Here is a 20,404-nt window from a genome sequence, read left to right on the forward strand (position 1 = left end):
TGGTAAAATATTATGTTGCATTTATGTAGTATAGAAATGATCTAACTTGATTTGGAAATACACCAATTTTCACCACACGTGAATCCTGTCTGGATTTAAGGAACCATTTGTCTAGTCAAAAAACTAAGTGCCAGCCACCTGTAGGCCCATGTAAACCTAAACTGACTGAAGAAAATTATGAGCTTGCTCAAAAGTACTTCTAGGATACACTGAACTTCAACGTTTTGAGTATAAAAGGCAATTGAATTTTTAAAATTTCAAAGGTAAGTTTATATATGTGATTATTAAAAATCAATACTTAAAATATTTTGACACTAGGGAAGTTATGTTTTATGACCAAATAATTATAAATAAATTCCTGATACCACACAGAACTTATATGCTATTGCCTGTTCAAATAATCAGTATTTTACATTTTATCACATCAAATAAAAGATTTCACCGCCACCCATTTCTTCCCCTCACACGGCCATGCTCCCACCTACCTCCACACACCTGTTGAATTTCCTCGAGGTTCCTTTGTTTTCCAACCTAAGACTTGATCTAATCTTTTTGTTAGCCAGTGCTTGAACTGGAAATGTGTTAATATTTCTTTTCATTCAATATATTTTTCTAAGGATTGAAGGAGAAGAAATCTAGAAAAACATGTTCAGCTGAGTCAAGAACACTGTTTTTGTGGTCTGAGTCTTGGTGTGAGGCACTTCAGTGTTTCACCTGTGACATTGATTCAGGCCCATGGTCTAGTGGTGAAATAAAATATTTCTCAATATTCATAATCTATAGGGGACAAATGGGACTGTTTTTTGGATTTTTGGATTTGTACTAATTTAATTGAATTATTCACATAGCCTTTTAAAAAATGCCTGCAACCTTTCTTATATCTCAGACATTTATGTTTATTCAAACTATTAGAGGCTATTTAATATAAGGTCTACCGGAAAGTTCTGTCCATTTCTATCACAACAAGTTTCGACACGTAAGCACATGTTTATTTGGCGCATGTGTGCCTCTCTATTTTTATTACTTAATGTATACATACTGACGTAGCAAATTAACTAAAACAAAGTTGATTCACATTAGTCTTATGTGTGAAGTGATAGTGTACCCATCGCTACTGATAAAATTCATTTACGCCACTGTAATTTTTACGAATTTCAATAAGGAAGAAATGCTACAGAAACATGTCTGTCGCATCCACCGTATTCCCCGGACTTAGCACCCTCCGACTATCACTTGTTTTTGTCCTTACAAAATTTTTGAAGGGCAAAAAATTCAAAAATGAAGAAGATATCAAACAAGCACTGGTTCAATTTTTTGCAACAAAAGATAAAATATTTTTCAAAAATGGAATATACAAATTGCCCTCATGCTGGCAAGAAGTCATTAATAATAATGGCAATTATGTTATTTAATAAAGTTTATTGACAGTAAGAAAAATTTATATTTTGTTTTATTCCAAAAATGGACAGAAGTTTCCGGTAGACCTTATATTTTGCTTCTTACAGCTGGGCCCCAGGACTTAGACCAGCATTGATGATCTCCCCGGAGCTTGTTAGAAATGCAGAATCTCAGGACCTACCACAAAACTACTGAGTCATAATTGTATCTGAACAAAACCCCCAAATCATTCATGTACACTTTTGTGAACAAAACATTTGAATTTCAGAAGCACTGGATTCACTTTCCGTTCTTACTTTAGTTAGGAGTGCCTTGAAGATTTTGGCAAAACCAAACAGGTGAGGAGGAAAAAATGATTTAATTTTCAAGCACAGTGTTGGTGCTTTATAAGCATTATCTCATTCAATCTCCCCAAGTCTCATGGTAGATATTATCACCCACATTTTACAGTCGGGGAAACTGAGGATTAGAGGGATTAAGAGGTTTTTTTCCCCCAAAGTCACTTAGTTGGTAAAATGTGGACTCACCTTTCAGATTCAGGACTCCAAGCCCTCACTTTTTCCAAATATCAATTATATCCTGGGATAATTGGTATTTTATCTAAGTACCTATTAACTTGATTGTCGTTACTTTATAGGGAATATGACTTTCATTTTTTTTTTAGTGGGGAGTGGAAATGTCTTCAAGAAGTTATTGAATGTCTTATTTCCTGAAATAAGATTTGCAAGGAGGGTCTTTCTTCTTAATCAACAATTTGTTGTTTTCCATATGTAACTCCTTTCTTTATAGCATGTCTCCCTCCCTCCTTTCTTCCCTTTTTCCTTCCTCCTTCCCTTTCTTCCTCCTTTTTCTTTTTTTTGTTCTCTGCCTCCTCCTTTTTTTTTTTACAATAGTTTCTGTCAAAATAGTTGTGTCAGTCATGAATAAGAAGGCACATGTTGAAAGTATTTTATGTTACAATTTTGTAACAGAAACTTGGCATATTTCAGTGGCATTTTCAGGGTAACCATGGGGCTTAGTCATAAAAGCAAAATCCACTTTGAATTCAAGGTGTGAACGCTCTAGAATGCTATGAATTCTATAGGTTGTCAGAAGCCCCTTCCTCAGGTTCACGCTAATGGTAAGTGAAGTGCTTTCAGCTAAAGCTATTTATTTATGGGTTGACTGTGCCATACCCTATCTTACTTCCCATGTCTACCCAGTTGCTTGATGCTTTCCTGTTTTCAAGATCTTCCCCTTCAGCAAGGAAATCCTCCTCACATTGAAGGGTTAGAAATTACTGTGGTATTCTCCCTTGGGTATCTGAATTATCATGGAGGCCAGAGGCCAGAAACAGTGTTTGACACGAAGATCTAGCCTGAAAATGATGCATCTTTATCCCCCTCCATTCCCTATCCCACACTTAGCACTTTGCCTGGCATATAACAGATGTGTACATTTTTGGTAGTGGGCTTCTCAGAGTCATTGCTGTAGTCTACTTCTTATTTGTTCATTTATTCATGCATTGTTTAAAAACCACAATTATTATTAAAAATTAATAATGTATTAAGAACAGCAATTAATGTATTAAGAACAACAGTTAATGTATCAAGAACAACAATTATTCAGAATTGCCATGCACCTGGCACAGGGGTGAGATACATAGAGGTGGACAAGACTCATTAGTATCTGCCTTCAAAGAGCTCTCAGTCTAGTGGGGCCATTTCTTCAGGTATAGAACCGGAACGTTTCCCAGAAGCCCAGGGGAATGCCAAGGCCATGACTCTGACATGGTTTACGCAAATACTTTCAAACTTTCTGGATGTCACTCTCCTTACTGAGGATATAGGCAAATCATTTCACTGGAAATGACTATTGCGGGAATAGAGTATCTAAAATGGGTTTGGTATCCTTTGTTGTTATAAATATAAACAGTAACTATTGGGGGAAAACCACTTTCTCAAAAAGGCCCCAGGCCACTTGACATAGACCCCTAGGTTTTGTGTTTTCACCACCTTCTAATCCTGGCTCTATTTATAGTGCCACTGGCCACTCTCAGGGGGAAGAACCCAGAGCAGAGTCTTCTGTTCTCATGATCTGTCTCCTGATTCTGTTCTGTGAAGCCCACCGACCTCTCTGGCTCCTTCCTCCCCCAAACCAATACACTTGCATAGGGGTCTGGATGAACTTCATTCTTAAACTGTACTCCTGATGATGGAAACGAGGAGGAGGAATGTGGAAGAAGAATGCACTAGGGAGCAGGAATGTGAAGGAAGTGGAATGAGATGGTGGAGAAGGTGTGGATGCTGCAGCCAGCAGTCCCTCATTCACCCATTTGTTCTTTTAGAAAACGGGGAAAGATCTGGTCTGCTTTGTTCCAAAGCAGTTTTGTACATTCACTGTTATTTGTAGTTAGCTGGCTAGTGATACTTGGGTGAATCATTAACTATTAAATAAATAAATGCCCACTACAACTTGCCCTGGAGCCTGGTACTCAGAATTTCTCCTGTGAGAAGCAGCTCTGTTCTAAATCAGTTCAGGAACTTGGAACATCTGTTCTAGTAAGTTTTGATTGGAGACTCACATGTGAAACCACTGTGCATTTTCTCTGCTCACATCATGGCGGCCTTGCTCTGCTTATGAACTTCTTGAATTTCTATGTCGGCTCCTACAGAAGACAACTGCCTACTTTATGTATGTCATTAAGAAGCCCAGCTGCCAGTTCTCCAAAGCAAATTTAGGGTAGTCTTTGTTTTAACTCAAGATTTATTCCAAGCAAAACCTCCAAATTTGGTGAAAATTCATCAAACACTTTGTATATGATGTGATCACAAAAAAATAAAGAATTGACACTTCAATGTATTCATAAATTATTATTATACTTACTGTATTTTAATGATAGAAGATGCTTTTGAAGCCTCTCTCTTCCCCTACTCTATGTAGAGAATTTTCCATCTCTATTTCCCATCCAGTCCTAGATTCTTCGCTCTTAACACCTTGGCTCCCAAACACAAAGCCCGGTGGCATCGGTTTGTCCAAATTGAGATTTATTACTCAACCCTAGATAAGAAGAGGCTGGAGACCACGAAAGGGTAAGAATGTTTTGGGATGACATCTATATGAGTTAGCCAGGGATCCCAGTTGCCCCCAGCACCCTGCAGAGGGCAGGGACTCAGAGCTGCATGCACTTCCTATCTGATCCCCAGGGGTCAGGAGAAAATTTCATAGTTATCCCAGAGCTGGTGTTATTTGTGTAGAACTCTAGTGTTAGATGTAGAGTCCAAGGCAACATTAGACTAATTGTGGTGTGTTATTATAACCCCTCAACCCTTTGGGAATTCTTTATGGGTGTTTCTCCTTGTTAACTGGACTTTTCCATTGTGCCTTTGTTATTGTCATAAGTACTGAGGTCCTGCCTGAAATTTGGCTTAGTTCCCAGACTGTACAGCAGCGTGAGCATGGTCTAATTTTTAGTCCTAATAAACAAAGCAGATCATATGCACTAAGTTGTCCAAAGATGCAGTTGTAGTTCAGAAAAATGGTGTGAGCAAGCCAGCCCAGATCAACTTAAAGAAATGCCCACTTGGGTCATTCAAGGTCTCTAGAACCCAAGAATGAGATGGGCTAATGGACCAAACATAAGGGCCTACTACCCAGCAAGTGGCTTATCTACACAGAGGAGGCACAGAAGAGCATTGGCAAAGCAGTAATAAGAGACAAACTAATCATTAGGGATGCTCGATAAAAGTCCCATTGGAATACAACCTTTGATTTTTTTTTTCTCTTTTGTATGTCTTATCTCTCTGGAGAAGGCATCTGCTAGGTCTCTCTCTGTATAATTTAACAGTATTTTAATCCTTTTACAGATGTCATGAAAGGAAAGTTAACATTTTTATCTAGAACTATTTAAAGGTCATTATACATTGTATACATCTAAACACCTGGTAGAAAAACAATCAGTGTGATTAAATTAATCTCAGAGGGAAATTTAATTTGTTCCCCTGCTAATTGCCCCAAATTAGTTCTTTGTGTCTAAATTATTATTCATAGGCTATTTACTAGCTCTAGAACTGTCTTTCAGACGCTGGAAACTATACCCAGGCCTTAGGGTAGAAAAGAGAACAAGGTTTATGATTTGCGTTGGGGAAAGACTGAGGCTGAGAAGCATGCCTAGCCATAGTCTGTGTTTCTGAGGTCTAGTTGGGAAATAAAGCTTCTTAGACAAGTCATGTGATGCTCTCTTTAGACTGAAAGGCTTGGAAGTACCTGCTTTTGCTGATTGAATTAATGTGCACTCTTCACTGTGCTTTACTTTACCGAGGGTCTTTGCTTCACCAGGTGAAGAATGTTGTATAAGGGTCAGTGAATTCAACGATCTAGAGCAGGGGTCCCCAAACTACAGCCTGTAGGCCACATGCAGCCCCCTGAGGTAATTTATCCAGCCCCCCGCTGTACTTCCGGAAGGGGTACCTCTTTCATTGGTGGTCAGTGAGAGGAGCACATTGACCATCTCATTAGCCAAAAGCAGGCCCATAGTTCCCATTGAAATACTGGTCAGTTTGTTGATTTAAATTTACTTGTTCTTTATTTTAAATATTGTATTTGTTCCTGTTTTGTTTTTTTACTTTAAAATAAGATATGTGCAGTGTGCATAGGGATTTGTTCATAGTCTTTTTTATAGTTCAGCCCTCCAATGGTCTGAGGGACAGTGAACTGGCCCCCTGTGTAAAAAGTTTGGGGACCCCTGATCTAGAGGGAGTCCAGAAACTCTTTCTTTCTGACTCATTTCCCAAGAGATGCCATTTGGGGGAACACATTCATCTACAAAACATGGCTTTTATGAGCAACCCTGGTGCTGCTATAAGCCTCAGTTTCCTCATCTGTAAAATGGTACCGAACTAGTATTAGCTCACTGAAGTTTTTGAAGAATACCTGAGATGAGGTATGGACAGTGCTCAGTGCAGGGCGTGGCATATGTAAGGAGACAGTACATGTTAGGTGATGTCATTGTATGACACAGAGATAACATTATACACAGAGCTATACATTTTCCAGTCTGTGTCCAAGTCCAAGTCTTGGTGACATGCGGGTCCCCTCATTTCCTTTGACCATAACAATGTTTAATTTGGCAGTCTTCAAACTTGTTGAGCATGTTCCTTATTTGTAAAAAAATAATCCTTGCAATATACATGTATTCATTTTATCTGTACATATTTATATATGTTTATTTATATAAATATAGGTATATATATGTGTGTGTGTATACATGCATAATAAAGGTCTGTGTATTAAACAGTAATTTTAACTTTAAAATTTTTTGTTAATATATGTACAAAAGTTCTTATTTTTTCCTCATAGCCTGCAGAACTGTTCTGGGCATCCTCTGGGGGGAGTGGTGCCCCAGGAGTCTCATCAGAGAGGGTAATCCTGAGGCTGCACTAACCTGGAAAGCCAAACCAGCAGGCTTCCTAACGGAGTCTTGGCAGGCCAGTTGCTCCTGTTCTGTTGCTGTTTCATTCATGGCACTGAGCATTTTCTTCAACTGAGTCTTTAGTTTACAAGTTTATTGTCTGCTCATTCCTGCTTCGTTCCCCACAAATACAGTGCAACTTGCTCCAGGGGATAAAGACTGTGTTTATCCTATCTGCTGTCCTGGCTTAATGACACATGCCTGATGCATAGAAGGCCCTCAGTTGAATGAGTGGTGGCTGTTTTTCTCTCCCACAGATGTTTTTGTTCATGGCGGAGAGCCCAGGCTCAGGAGAATGTTACCACAATGATGATTGTAGCCAGTGTTTATTGACAGCTGTCTGTTAAAGCCTTTCTGTGGCTTGACCCTGTCTCAGTGGTGTTCATAGAGGAACACTATCATCTCTTCTTGGCTCCCAACCCTGAATGCAGTGGACTCCGGACTGGGCAACATTTGACAACACTGAGAAGTTGTGGTTCTGCTGGGTATCAGTGAGGCGCCAGACACCGAATCTCCAGGCCTGTTTGCCCCATACATGCATTCTTCTGGAATCTTTGCATAAACATGGGTGTTTCACATATTTCCTGAGTGGTGCAAATGCCTTTAGGCCACTTCCCCCCTTTTTTTTTTAATGCAACTTGTCTGTGGACACAGTTTCTTTTTGGTTTTTGTTTTATGGCTTAGAGGTAATCTCTCCCTTAAAAGTCATGACTATTTTTCTCTCTGAAAATCAGATTGTACCATCAGTATTATACCTGCCTGCTCTTACGGCAAGAAAACTAAAATTATCCCCCCTCAGGCTCCTGACAGTTACTTTTTATAGCTATTATGACAAAACATGTTTCATCAAATGCGGGAAGATCTTTTGCTAGTGCTCAAACTGTGGTTGTCATTGCGAAAGCTTCTGGGTTTGGCCTGTGGAATTCACAGATGCAGGCAGTGTCCCCAGAAAACCACCCAGCGCACTTAGGCTTGGCTTTCTGTGACTCATTCTTTAAGGCAAATACTAGCAATAAAAATAAACTATACATAGAAACATAAGCTGATCATATATATATATATAAAATATATATAAATATTTATTATTATTAATGCTCTTACCTGGTGTTTGGTTGATTGGGAATAAAAGAGAAATCAACTCAAATGGACTTAGATGATAAAATGAATGAACAGATATGATAACTATAAAGTGCAGAGACAAGGCTGTCTCAGAAGGGGCGTGGTCTAATGTCTCTCTCTGCATTTCTTAGCCCTGCATCTCTAGTGGGGAGCTTATCCTTGGCAGTATCCCCTCTCCTGGTCCCAAGATGCTGTCAGTGACCCCTAGTGCTACTTGCTTCAGGCTGTAATCCAGTAGGAAAGAGAAAGCCTTATAGCTCCAGCAAATCCCTGAAACTGACATAGGTCATATGCTAATCCCTGAATTCAAAGTTGCAATTAGGAGGATGGGCATGCAGTTGGTTAAACTAACTAGGGCCTGACCCTGGAATTATGGGTGGGAGTTGAATCCATTCAGATCACGGAACTAAGAAATTTGGAGCAGTGTTCGCTGAGGTGAAGGGCAGTTACTTAACTATCTTTTTTTTTTTTTTTCAGAGACAGAAAGAGAGTCAGAGAGAGGGATAGTCAGGGACAGACAGACAGGAACGGAGAGATGAGAAGCATCAATCATTAGTTTTTTGTTGTGCATTGTGACACCTTAGTTGTTCATTGATTGCTTTGTCATATATGCCTTGAACACAGGCCTTCAGCAGACCGAGTAACCCCTTGCTCGAGCCAGCAACCTTGGGTCTAAGCTGAAGAGCTTTTGCTCAAACCAGATGAGCCCGCACTCAACCTGCCAACCTCGGGGTCTCAAACCTGGGTCCTCTGCATCCCAGTCTGATGCTCTATCCACTACGTCACCACCTGGTCAGGCACTTAACTATCTTTTGTATCTGACATTAATATAGGACTAGATGTGCAGCACTGATGTAGGCTTTTTTTTTTTACCCCTTCTCTTTTCCAAATGAGAGGAGGGGAGACAGAGAGACAGACTCCCACATGTGCCTCAACGGGGATCCACCTGGCAACTCCTGTCTGGGGCCAATGCTTGCAACTGAGTTATTTTTAGTGCCTGAAGTGGAGGCTCTACGGAGTCATCTTCAGCACCTGGGGCCAATGCACATGAACCAATTGAGCCATGGCTGTGGGAAGGGAAGAGAGAGAGAGAGGAGGGGGGAGGGGTAGAGAAGCAGATGGTCACTTCTCCTGTGTGCCCTGGCCAGGAATAGAACCCAGGACATCCACATGCTGGGCCAATGCTCTACCACTGAGCCAATCAACCAGGGCATGATGTAGGTTTTTTGACATTTGTTTTTTGCAGCTGATACATTTTATAGTTTTTAAATATGAGGGCCAGTTTCCATTTCTGGTTGTGGTAGCCATAGTCATGTCCATTAGTGTTTCTGGCTTTATGCTTTTTGCCTATATGGTGATTCTTTCTGGTCAATGAGTTATAAGCATTTGGGTTAAAACATTACCGTGTAGGTGCCAGCCCCTTCAGAGCTTTCTCCCTCTGGTACCGCAACTGGAAACAGCTGAAATGGCGGCTGGTTCATTGTGAGTAACTATGGTGGGCAGAGTCTCCCCGCCGGCTCATGTTGGACAAGTAGCAGCAAGAACAGGAAACAAAGTCTTACTATGTTAAACTGTGGGGGTTCTGGGGTTGTTTGTGACTGTGGCATACCCAGTTTATCTTGTCCGATTGGATTTCCTAAATTTATTTGGATTATTTCGGGATTGCTCACAAAAATCCTCTATTTGTATAATTCTTTCAACTTAGCAAAACTGCTTTTACATCTATGATCTCATCTCCACAATAGTCCTACATGTAGATGAGAAATATTAGCTTCCTTCTTCCAGTGGAATAATTGAGACAAACTCCCCAAAGGCTCTGTTTGTACAGTGTTTGCTATTTTCTATCTGCTTTGTTTTCTTAAGCACTGTGATTGCACAATCACATAGCATTATAAAGAATCACGCTTCTCATTTTATTAATATTTTATTTGATGACCTCTCTCTGAAGAATTTATTGCTTTTTACTTTAAGCTTTCCCCACTTAACAAGTAGTCCATGTCGAAGATTAAAGGACTTTGGCCACTGCAGCTTCTGTTGGAAAGCCTAACTGAGGAAGTAGCTAGCTCTAATGTTTGCCTGCACCGAGCTGTGTCCGGGGCCAAGAAGAACACTCCTGAGGGGAGTTGAGAGGTAACACAAGGAATCACACATCAGGCAATAGATAACCAGAACTCTTACTGAGCAGGTTGAATCGAGGGAAAGGTAAATATATACAGTATTTCCCTTGGTAAGAAAGCGCTGCAGACTAGAAATACAGAGTGGAGGAGTTAGTAAGGTCTGATTGCTCTGATAACAAAAGCGACATCTACTTTACATGAACTGGGGGAGCATTAGTGGTGAAGAGGGCTGGCTCCGGAAGCAGAGTGCTTGGACTCAAATCCTAGTTCTACCACTTATAAGCTGTGTAACTTCGCAGAGGTTACTTGATCTCTCTGATCCTTGGATTCCCCTTATATATAATAGGGATATCAGTACCTATTTCATAAGGATATTGTGACCATGAAATGAGTTGTGAAATGTAAAGTTCTTAGAACAGTACACATAGTAAAAGCTTGATGAGCATCATCATTATCATCAACAATAATATTAATAATGATAATTCTTATTTGTTGCCACTCCTTGTGCCACCACCCTGGTCCAAGCCACCCATCATCTTCCACTTGGACCACTAGTTCAAAGGCCTGCTAATTGGTCTTCTCACATCTATTCTTGTGTCATTTCTGATTTGCTCTCCACCTGGTAGCTAGAGGAGTGTTTTAAAATTAGAATCCATCAAGTTATTTCTTTGCTTAAAACCTTTCAGTAATTCCCTCTTCACTTATAATTTCAGTCTTTATCATAAAGTATAGCTTCGAGGGAACTTCCCCCCAGCTTCCGTTGGTGCTGATATCTATAGTAAAGCCTCATAGTTCCTCTTTCATATTCCCAAGTGTGCCATCTTCTGCCTACCTCAGGGCCTTTATACTGATATATTTTTCCTTATCCTGATGTTGCTTTTCAGGGGGGAGGGGTCTGTACTAGGGGTGATACTTCTCTCTCCACCTCTTTCCTGACGCTGCCCCATGGGAGGTGGAGTCATGTGTCCATCTCAGTGGACTGTCTGGGCCTCCTCAGCTTAGCTCTGCCTTCTGCCTCTTGGCAGTGAGTTTCTTATAAGGAGCAGGTCACCTCTAATGTTCCTTTAGGAGTAGGCTATCTCCCACTACATGGGAGGTCTGCCCTGGTCTGGGATGGCCTCTGCCTCTGTGGGTAAGCCTACCTCATCATGGGATCAGTCAACTGGCTCACCTGCCTAATAAACTAAAGTCATGACTTCCATCCTGGCTTCTCTCAGCGCTAAAGATGCTATATGGATCCTCCAGATGTATTCCTTTCTGCTTTGTCCCTTCCTTCTCCTCTTTGTGCCTGTCCTCCTCATCTTGTCTTCCATATTGGGATATTTCTAGTGGAAAAGCTAAGAGGGTCATAGTGATCTCCTATGCTGTGTTATAGAATGAACTATACTAAAATTTGATGATAGGCTGGCTCAATGAAATGACTGAATATTAATGTCCCTATTTTAAGGTCTTAATAATATATACTTATATTCTTGGACAAGGCAGTGGAAATAAAAACATTTTTTTCCTTTGAATTTAAAAACAAAAGTAAATGAGTCCAGAGAGTCTCCAGCAAGGGGAGCCCTCGTTCCTTGTTCTCAGTCAAAACGGTGAGAATTTGAATCATCTGTGACTATGTCACAATAAAGCCAAGAACAAACACAATCATTGCTATAGAGTAAGCAAATGAGAAAATTGTCGCAGTCCCTATTTGGCATCATCACTTTGTACCACACAATTAGCTGTTCACCTATGAGGAATTCAATTTTGGAGGAGAATTTTTTTTTTTTTTAAATAATCCTTGCCCTGGTTTTGAATGTGACAGCCAATGTTCAGTCTGTCCTTTGAGCAAGATACAGGCTTACCTTCTATTTTAGTTTCAACTTAGATGTAAAATATAAAACAAAAATAGGATTATCTGGTTCTTTTAGTTAACCGCCTTTTCACCTTAGTTTTCTCTTCCTTATTGTCTTCTCCAAGTCCCTCCTTTAGAAAAACATGTGGTGACAGTTCTCACAGTCTTACTTCCCAGCCCAGCTCTTGAGTAGATAATTCATTGTGAAACTGTCATCATTAACTTACAGAATAGTTTTTAGCATATTACTGTGCATCAGACCAACTAAGCTGGAAATTCTTCTCTTGACACCTCCCTTAATCTCCCACAAGTTATTGCACAGAACTGGACAGATGGATTCCTGGTTAATGTTAGAAATAGCCATTTAACAGGTGGCTATTTTTCTTTAAAGAGTATTGGTGATTACTAGGAGTTAGTGTAGCTTCACTTAAAACAAGGCACACCGACTAACCTCAGTTTTAAAATATTAGTGGATGGGAACTATCTGGTCATGGTAATTCTAAATTTCAGCAAGACTCCAAATTTCTCATGCTATCTTTGTAGATAAGATAGATTTAAGCCTCAGGAGAATTAGGTGGATTTATAAATGGTTAAATAAAACATACTTAGTATTTCTTATATAAATACTTGAAAAGGATGTTAACAATAATCTGTGGCATCTAGTATTTTCCCAAAGTTTTATTTCATTCATTAAAATTTTTTGAGTAGTTAGCCCAGTCTATTATAAAAATTTAATTTATTGCGGTGACACTGGTTGATAACATATAAGTTTCAGGTATACAATTCTCTAATTCATCATCTGTATATTGTATTGTGTGCTCATCAGTCAAAGTCTGGTCTCCCACTGTCACCATGTATTTGACCTCTCCCCCACCCCCTCTGGTTACCACCCTTGTATTGTCTGTGTGTATGAGTTTGTTTGTTTTGTTGCTTGCTCGTTGCTTTCTGTTTTATAGTCCACATATGAGTGAAATCAAATGGTTCTTATTCTTTTCTGTCTCACTTAACATAATCTTCTCAAGATCCATTCATTTTATTGCAAATGGCAGTATTTCATCTTTCCTTACAACCGTGTAGTATTCCATTGAAGATATGTGCTGCACCTTCTTAATTCAATCATTCACTGAAGGACGCTTATAGCCCTGTCTTTTTTAATGTATAGTCTATAGCTTTGGAAGAATAATAAAAGGCATGTGTTTGAAATTTTTTGATGACACAAAATTGGGAGGAATATTTAATAATTTGGAACAGTCTAAGAGTAAATATTTTTTATTAGGCTGGTCTAATGAGAATATATGAAAGATCTTATACATAGATTTTAAAAAAATCAACTGTATATGTTTAGAAAGGGGAGATCTGATTTAATGGTAATTTTTTTTTTATTAAATGAGAGATGGGTAAACAAAGAGACAGACTCCTGCATGCACCCTGAAAGAGATCCACCTGGCAAGCTCCCTACTGGGCAATGCTTTGCCCATCTGGGATGTTGTTCTGTTGCTTGGCAACCAAGCTATTTTGCTGCCTGAAGCAAGGCCATGGAGCCATCCTCAGCACCCAAGGCCAACTTGCTTGAACCATTTGAGCCATGGCTGCAGAAGGGGAGAGAAATGAGAGAGAGAGAGAGAGAGAGAGAGAGAGAGAGAGAGAGAAAGAGAAGGGAAGGAGGGCTGGAGAAGCAGATGGTTGCCTTTCTTATGTGCCCTGCCCAGGAATCCAACCCAGAACTTCTACATGCCAGGCTGATGCTCTACTGCTGAGCCTACTGGCCAGGGCCTAATTGTAATTTTTGAAGAAACAATGTAAAGATTTTAGTTAATCAGAACTCAGGATGAATAACCAGTGAGATACAATTGCCAAAATGTTGATGAAATTTAAGTCATGTTATACAATAGTCCAGAACACAGAACATTTAAGTCTCTGTTGTACAGGCACTAGTTGAACTAAATTTTCAATATGTGTTTGGTTCTGGACACCATGTTTTAAGAGAGATGCAGAGAAATTGAGATGAATTCAGAAGAAACTGACCAGGAATAGATGTCTATAAAAAAATTCATGGAGAACGGCTGAGGGATTCAGGAACGTCTGGATTAGAGCGGAGAAAATTTAGGGGAGCTCTAAAAGTGATTTTCAAAAATTTGAAGGTTGTCAACATGTGAAGAGCTTAGATTTGAATTTGGTCACCCCAGGGATGAAGTTTGGCACATGTCAAGAAGTTACAGGGAGGCAAATTTGGGTTCTCATCATGAAAACCTTTCTAGCAACCTCCTGTCCTGAAGGGTGGTTAACTTCCCATCCCAGAAAACCTTCAGAGACAGGTCTAGGGGCCCCTTGTCAGACTTATCAAAAGTGCCATGCTGCCATGGCCGGTTGGCTCAGTGGTAGAGCGTTGGCCTAGCATGTGGAAGTCCTGGGTTTGATTCCCGGCCAGGACACACAGGAAAAGTGCCCATCTGCTTCTCCACTTTTCCCCTTCTCCTTTTTCTCTATCTCTCTCTTCCTCTTCTGCATCCAAGGCTCCATCGGAGCAAAGTTGGGCTGGGCGCTGAGGATGGCTCCATGGCCTCTGCCTTAGGTGCTTGAATGGCTTCGGTTGCAACTGGAGCAATGTCCAATGCCCCAGACAGGCAGAACATTGCCCCCTAGCGGGCTTACCGGGTGGTTCCCAGTCGGGTGCATGCAAGAGTCTGTCTCTCTGCCTCCCTGCTTCTCACTTCAGAAAATTATAAAAAAAAAAAAAAAAAAAGTGCCATGCTTTTAACAAGGTAGATCAAATGATCTCTGAAGTTCCTTCCAACCTAGTGGGTTCCAGCATAAGCTCAATGTTTGCATACAGAATGCAAGCAATATCTGCCAAATGAATGAATACAGAAGAGTAAAAAGAAATCTCAGGGGAGACATTACACTTGATATAGTTTTTAGTCATAGATGATTCTCTGACATTAAACAGTGATTTCACCTTGTTTCTGGACCATGATGTCTTGGAAAAAATGAAGGCCTTGGGCCCCACAGAGTTTACAATTTCCTATATAACTGGCTTAGATTTACTTTAAAAAAAATTTTATTTAGAAATTAAAGTTAATGGGGTGACATTGATCAATAAGAGTACATAGGTTTCAGGCTTCTATTTCTTGCTATGGTATAACCCGTGCTTAGACTTGTCAGTTTTAGAGTTTCTTCTTATAATAAACAATGTGTTGCACCAAACTAACATTATGTTATTTCTTTTTCAGGATAATCGTATCCACACATCCAAATACAACATTCTCACCTTCTTGCCAATTAATTTATTTGAACAGTTCCAAAAAGTGGCAAATGCTTATTTCCTTTTCCTTCTGATTTTACAGGTAATGTTTATGTTGCATTTCTTCATGATCTCTTTGTTAAAAATATTCATGTAATTTGAAAAAGTAAGTTTATGTACTCAGCTAAGTGTTTGTGATTTATCAGAATTTTAATGTTATTATTGCTGTTTCTCTTCACAGATGTGGGAGAGCTAGGAATGGGTAAAAACTAGTACATTCATCATTTTAAACACTGATGTAATTGTGAAATGCAGTCTTGCACTTTATTTGAACCAAACCAGAGCCTAATGATTACTGTTCATAGCCTCCCTCGTTTCTTATCTTCCTCTCACGTCAACAGTATGGGTATCGCCAGGGTGAAGACAAGTCTAGCTGAGCAATAGTTTGTGGAATTTAATATGACAAATTTCATTTGCATATAAGAACATGGATGTATTTTACATATGTATAAAATAAATGATGTATGCTACATGCTATTTCACTCTGGAGTGATTTTTTTTTACAGTTTTGAGTGCTTGGTTAATTGGTAGTTAAATACATTGCTTTCACCTCTCACTTGACTAAAACTTGGACCTAGATGAAATTTAAGTATCTATTAATATTTTAGAAAGGGAAAGAAAGAAATAAAATATACACATACATATAAACAGCTCACATTAGTCAGTTATTTATTTAGTATTTATTTTAGAGTAATTTAATCACTAAACTGGTAAATTCAGAATGTGCTGGAATCTGTTTTAATTATGAGAGGTAAGATAGATTAGATGTGTGACATCTAGATTAATAGCTTGAGTACTACTTTTTTATTAATTGAGTAATTATCTGTATTAAGAAAGTTTTGGTTGTAAGTGGCAGAAACTTGAATTCTTTTTTTTTTAAAGATTTTATTTATTGATTTACAGAGAGAGAAGAAAAGGGAGCAAGAAGTATCAACACATAGATGCTTTACGTTAGTTGTTTATTGATTGCTTGTTATATGTGCTTTGACTGGGCAAGCCCAGGGTTTTGAACTGGTGATCTCAGCATTTTAGGTCACTGCTCTATCCACTCTACCACCACAGGCTAAGCACGAGCCTGAATTCTTTTAAGCAAAAAGGGAATATATTCATGAGTATATGTCTTTTTATGTATGACTGGAATCATGGGCAAACTCTTTCAGCAGGATATGATGTCATTTTCCTTCATGTTGGCCTCATTCTCTGGCAGATCCTCTGTGCCTGGAGGACCATGAAACCTTTAAAATTTTTTTAAAGGATTTTATTTACTCTTTTTAGAAAAGAGAGAGAGAGAGAAGGGGGAGAAGAGGAGTAAGCATCAACTCCCATATGTGCCTTGACCAGGCAAGCCCAGGGTTTCAAACTGGTGACCTTAGTGTTCCAGGTCGACACTTTATCCAGTGTGCTACTACAGGTCAGGCCAAAGCTTGAAACTTTTATCTTCTCAGCTTCAACCCAATTTAAAAGAGTGAGAAAAAGAGAGGGAGGGACATGAGCTCTGATTGGACCATGCTGAGTTATACCTTTATCCCTAAACCAATCACGGTGGCTCAAGAGTTTGATGCAATGATGGTCTTGACCTAGTTCACCTGCCAAAACCCAAAGCCAGAATGGAGTCAGTGCATCAAGTTTACATGGACTGAAAGTAGAAGGGATTGGGTAGTTTTCAGAAAATAAGGGTTAATTGAGAAGAATTGGATGCTAAACAGTGAGAAAAAAAGTGATGAATGTGCATCTTACAATTCACTGAAGAGACTTCAGAATCTTAGATTTCTTTCTTTTTCCTCTTGTGAATTTGCTTTTGGTTTCTTCATAGAATACTTTATACCATTCCAGAATTTTGAGCTCATTTCTCTAATGACTTTCTGATTTATGGTCAAAGAGTTTTGTTAACAGAATTTTATATCCGGAAGGGACCTTTGGGATGGTTTAGGTCAACCTTCTTTCTTTTACTGATGCAGAAATTAGACTTAGAGATATTTGATGATTTATAAAGCTTTTACCACAAGTTAATGATTGAACCAAGACTAGAATCCAGCGTTTCTGCCACCCAGTTCAGTGTTTTTCTTGGTATCTTGGAATCTTTTGAGGTTTATTTGTTTTTTAAATCTTATGTAGAAGCTATTATATAAAACTGATTAAATTTAGAGCTGGTTTAATGGGGCCTGATCTCCATATACTGACCATCTCCACCCAGCCCTTCCCTGCCTGATTGCTCTGAAGCAGCTATAAATTGAACCTCACTTGAAAACCATTTGTCTAAGAGTCATGATGTCTCATGGGTGGTTTTGGAGGTACAGGCATAAGGCTTTGTAGTCAAATAGACTGAGGGTCAAATTTTAACAGTGTATGTTCTTGGTTCAGTTGCTTGACCTCTTAGATACTTATTTATATAATGGAAAATGAAAACTTGAGGGCTGAAGCTTTACCTGACCCTGGGGCACCATTCACAATGTATTCTGTATTTTGCTCTGCGGCGCTACTTACATGGACTAAAACCCTAATGATTTGTATAAAACAACTCTCATAAAGAATAACTCAGTGAACTTCTCTTAGGATCAAATGACATATAAAAAGTACTTGGTACAGTGTCTGGCTCAAGGTAGATGCTCAAAGAATCTCTTTTTTGTAAATTTGTGAGGAGTTGGTAAACTTATTGAAAGTTGAAATGAAAAACTGAGAAAAGACAGGTGATGTGTGTTACCTGGGCAAAAATGATCATTTGTGAGTGATTGCAGGAAGCTTATTTCCTAACTTTCTACAAAGATTGTAATTTTTGTTAGGCAGTCTGAAAGTGGTTCAATAATATTTCTTTTTTTTTTTTCTGAGTGTGTGTCACAGAGACACACACACACAGATAGGGACAGACAGACAGGAAGGGAGAGAGATGAGAAGCATCAATTCTTTGTTGTAGCTCCTTAGTTGTTCATTGATTGCTTTATCATATGTGCCTTGATGGGGGTGGGGAGCTCCAGCAGAGCGAGTGACCCCTTGCTCAAACCAGCAACCTTGGGTTCAAGCTGGTAAGCTGTGCTCAAACCAGATGAGCCCATGCTCAAGCTGGTGACCTTGGGGATTCAAACCTGGGTCTTCTGCATCCCAGTCCAACATTCTATCCACTGTGCACCACCTGGTCAGGCCAATGATACTTCTATGTGTCTTAATAACACTTAAATTATTGAAAGTTGTTCTACATTTGTACAAATAACTGAATAAATCCCATTAATTTCTGGCAAGTCTTATAAAATAAATGACAACATTTGGAAGATATATTTACTAAATTTAAAAACTCTGAACTATTTGAAATGTTTGTTTCAGCTGATTCCAGAAATTTCTTCCTTGACCTGGTTTACCACTATTGTGCCTTTGGTCCTGGTGATAACTATGACAGCTGTCAAAGATGCCACAGATGACTATGTGAGTATTTGCTTTTTAGTATTCCTGAGGTTTCAGATTCAATTGTGACCTCTCAGAAGTGGAAAATGGAGATGTATTTGAAATTTTTGAATAAAACTCTTTTGGTCATTATGATATAAAATTTGTTATTCAATGCTTAATACAAGTCATAGAATCAGCAATGATTTGAATAATGACATCTTTGGAATAAATGTCTAGCTTCCCCACATTATCTGATCTTCCAGGAATAGTACTCATTTAGATGCATGTGTTCCCACAAATTGTCTTTAAAGTCTTATTCATATAGACATACTTCATAGAAGAGTAAAATAGTAGAATAGAAAGAAAGAAGCTTTGCAGAAAGACATCTAATCATGTTCTAGCAGTGCAACACGGGACAAATCACTTCTCTGAAACTTAACCTTTTCTGAATAATGTGGCCAATGACATCAGCCCTGTCAGGAGGACAAAATGAGGTGCTATGTATAAAGCACTTGACACAGAGCCTGGGGTAAACAATTAATGCTTATTCTCTACTCCCTTCTTGTCTTGGTCAATTTCCTTCTGAGCCTTAGTATCTATTTATAAGGTAGAAGTTGTCAAGAAGAGCTGGCCTGAGATGACTATTTCTAGTCCTTCCTGATTCTATCTGTTCTAATATCAAGACCCCTCCTTGGCAAAGCCTGAACAGAAGTGAGAGTGGCTCCATCTTCAGGCCTGACAGTGGGCTGCTTAGAGTTTAGGGAGAGAACTAACTGATTGGTATTTTTCTATGATGCCCTGCTAGTCAATTTAGGGGACTATTTTTGGGTTAGACACAGATATGACTAAATACCAAGTCTCCTTTGTCTCTACTGCAGTTAATGCTTGGATATGCTTTTATTTTGTGATAATATGTGCTGGTTCAACAACCAGGTATCTTTATAAATCAGGGTCTTGGCAGGAAACAGATGTCACTCTAAAATCGGGGAAGATTGGACTAAGACTAATAATGAGGAAATGGTTTATAAAGGGTGTGGGCGAGGAAAAACATATGGGATAGCAACATAGATAGATGGCAGAACTACCTCCCAGCCTGAAGGGGCAAAGGAAGGAAGCAATTATCAGACCTGAAGCTGTAGTTGAGGGCTACTTGCAGCAGCTGGGCTACCTGTAGAGGAAGCAGCCACTGTTAACCCGGCTTGAAGGAAGCCAGGGAGTTTTACTTTTCTCTGCCAGTGCCGCCTTTTGGCCAACCCCAGCCAGAAGCCAGAGGGCAAGCACAATGTAGATCAGCTTCTCCTGGCACATGGCAGAGTGGAAAAGGATGGGTGTAGATACGGAGGAGCAAACAAGTTATCATCCATCACCCTTGTCCATGTATGTACTTAGACAAAATAATTATTTCCATTTCTATTGTTCTATTGGCAGAGAGAAGATTGCATGACAATGATGAGCTAACTTAATTTACTCTTCTACCAATGTCATCAACTCTTTTCATGTTAACAAATGCCAAATATCTTATTCTTCCTGGTGATACCCCTGAACGTATACCTGGCAACCAGTGTAATTGTATGCACTGGGCACAGCATAAAAGGAAGATTGGGATGGGTTTGGGAAAGATGTTGAAAAACGGAAGGGCTGATTGAAGCATTTTGTATGTTGTGATATTGATGTAATATTTTTAAAAAGTAAAAGCCTAGTCCTGATTATTATGCCCTATAAAATCAGTTTCATGTTTCCTGATACTACTCTGTTCTTCTGTGCATTTAGGCTAATTGGTTGGGATGACACCTTATACTTCAGCCTATTAC

General features: G+C 39.3%; 1 protein-coding gene across 1 annotated transcript in view; it reads left to right on the forward strand.

Annotated features, from left to right (window-relative positions):
- ATP8B4 (ATPase phospholipid transporting 8B4 (putative)) overlaps nucleotides 1-20,404 on the forward strand; it is a 277,874-nt gene that overhangs the window by 69,815 nt on the left and 187,655 nt on the right. Inside the window, exons 4-5 of the mRNA XM_066276448.1 lie at nucleotides 15,148-15,261; nucleotides 18,534-18,632. Of these exons, the coding sequence (XP_066132545.1) occupies nucleotides 15,148-15,261; nucleotides 18,534-18,632 (213 nt within the window). The remainder of the gene's footprint in view (nucleotides 1-15,147; nucleotides 15,262-18,533; nucleotides 18,633-20,404) is intronic.

This window comes from Saccopteryx bilineata, chromosome 4 (assembly GCF_036850765.1).
Source record: "Saccopteryx bilineata isolate mSacBil1 chromosome 4, mSacBil1_pri_phased_curated, whole genome shotgun sequence".
Lineage (NCBI taxonomy): Eukaryota > Metazoa > Chordata > Mammalia > Chiroptera > Emballonuridae > Saccopteryx > Saccopteryx bilineata.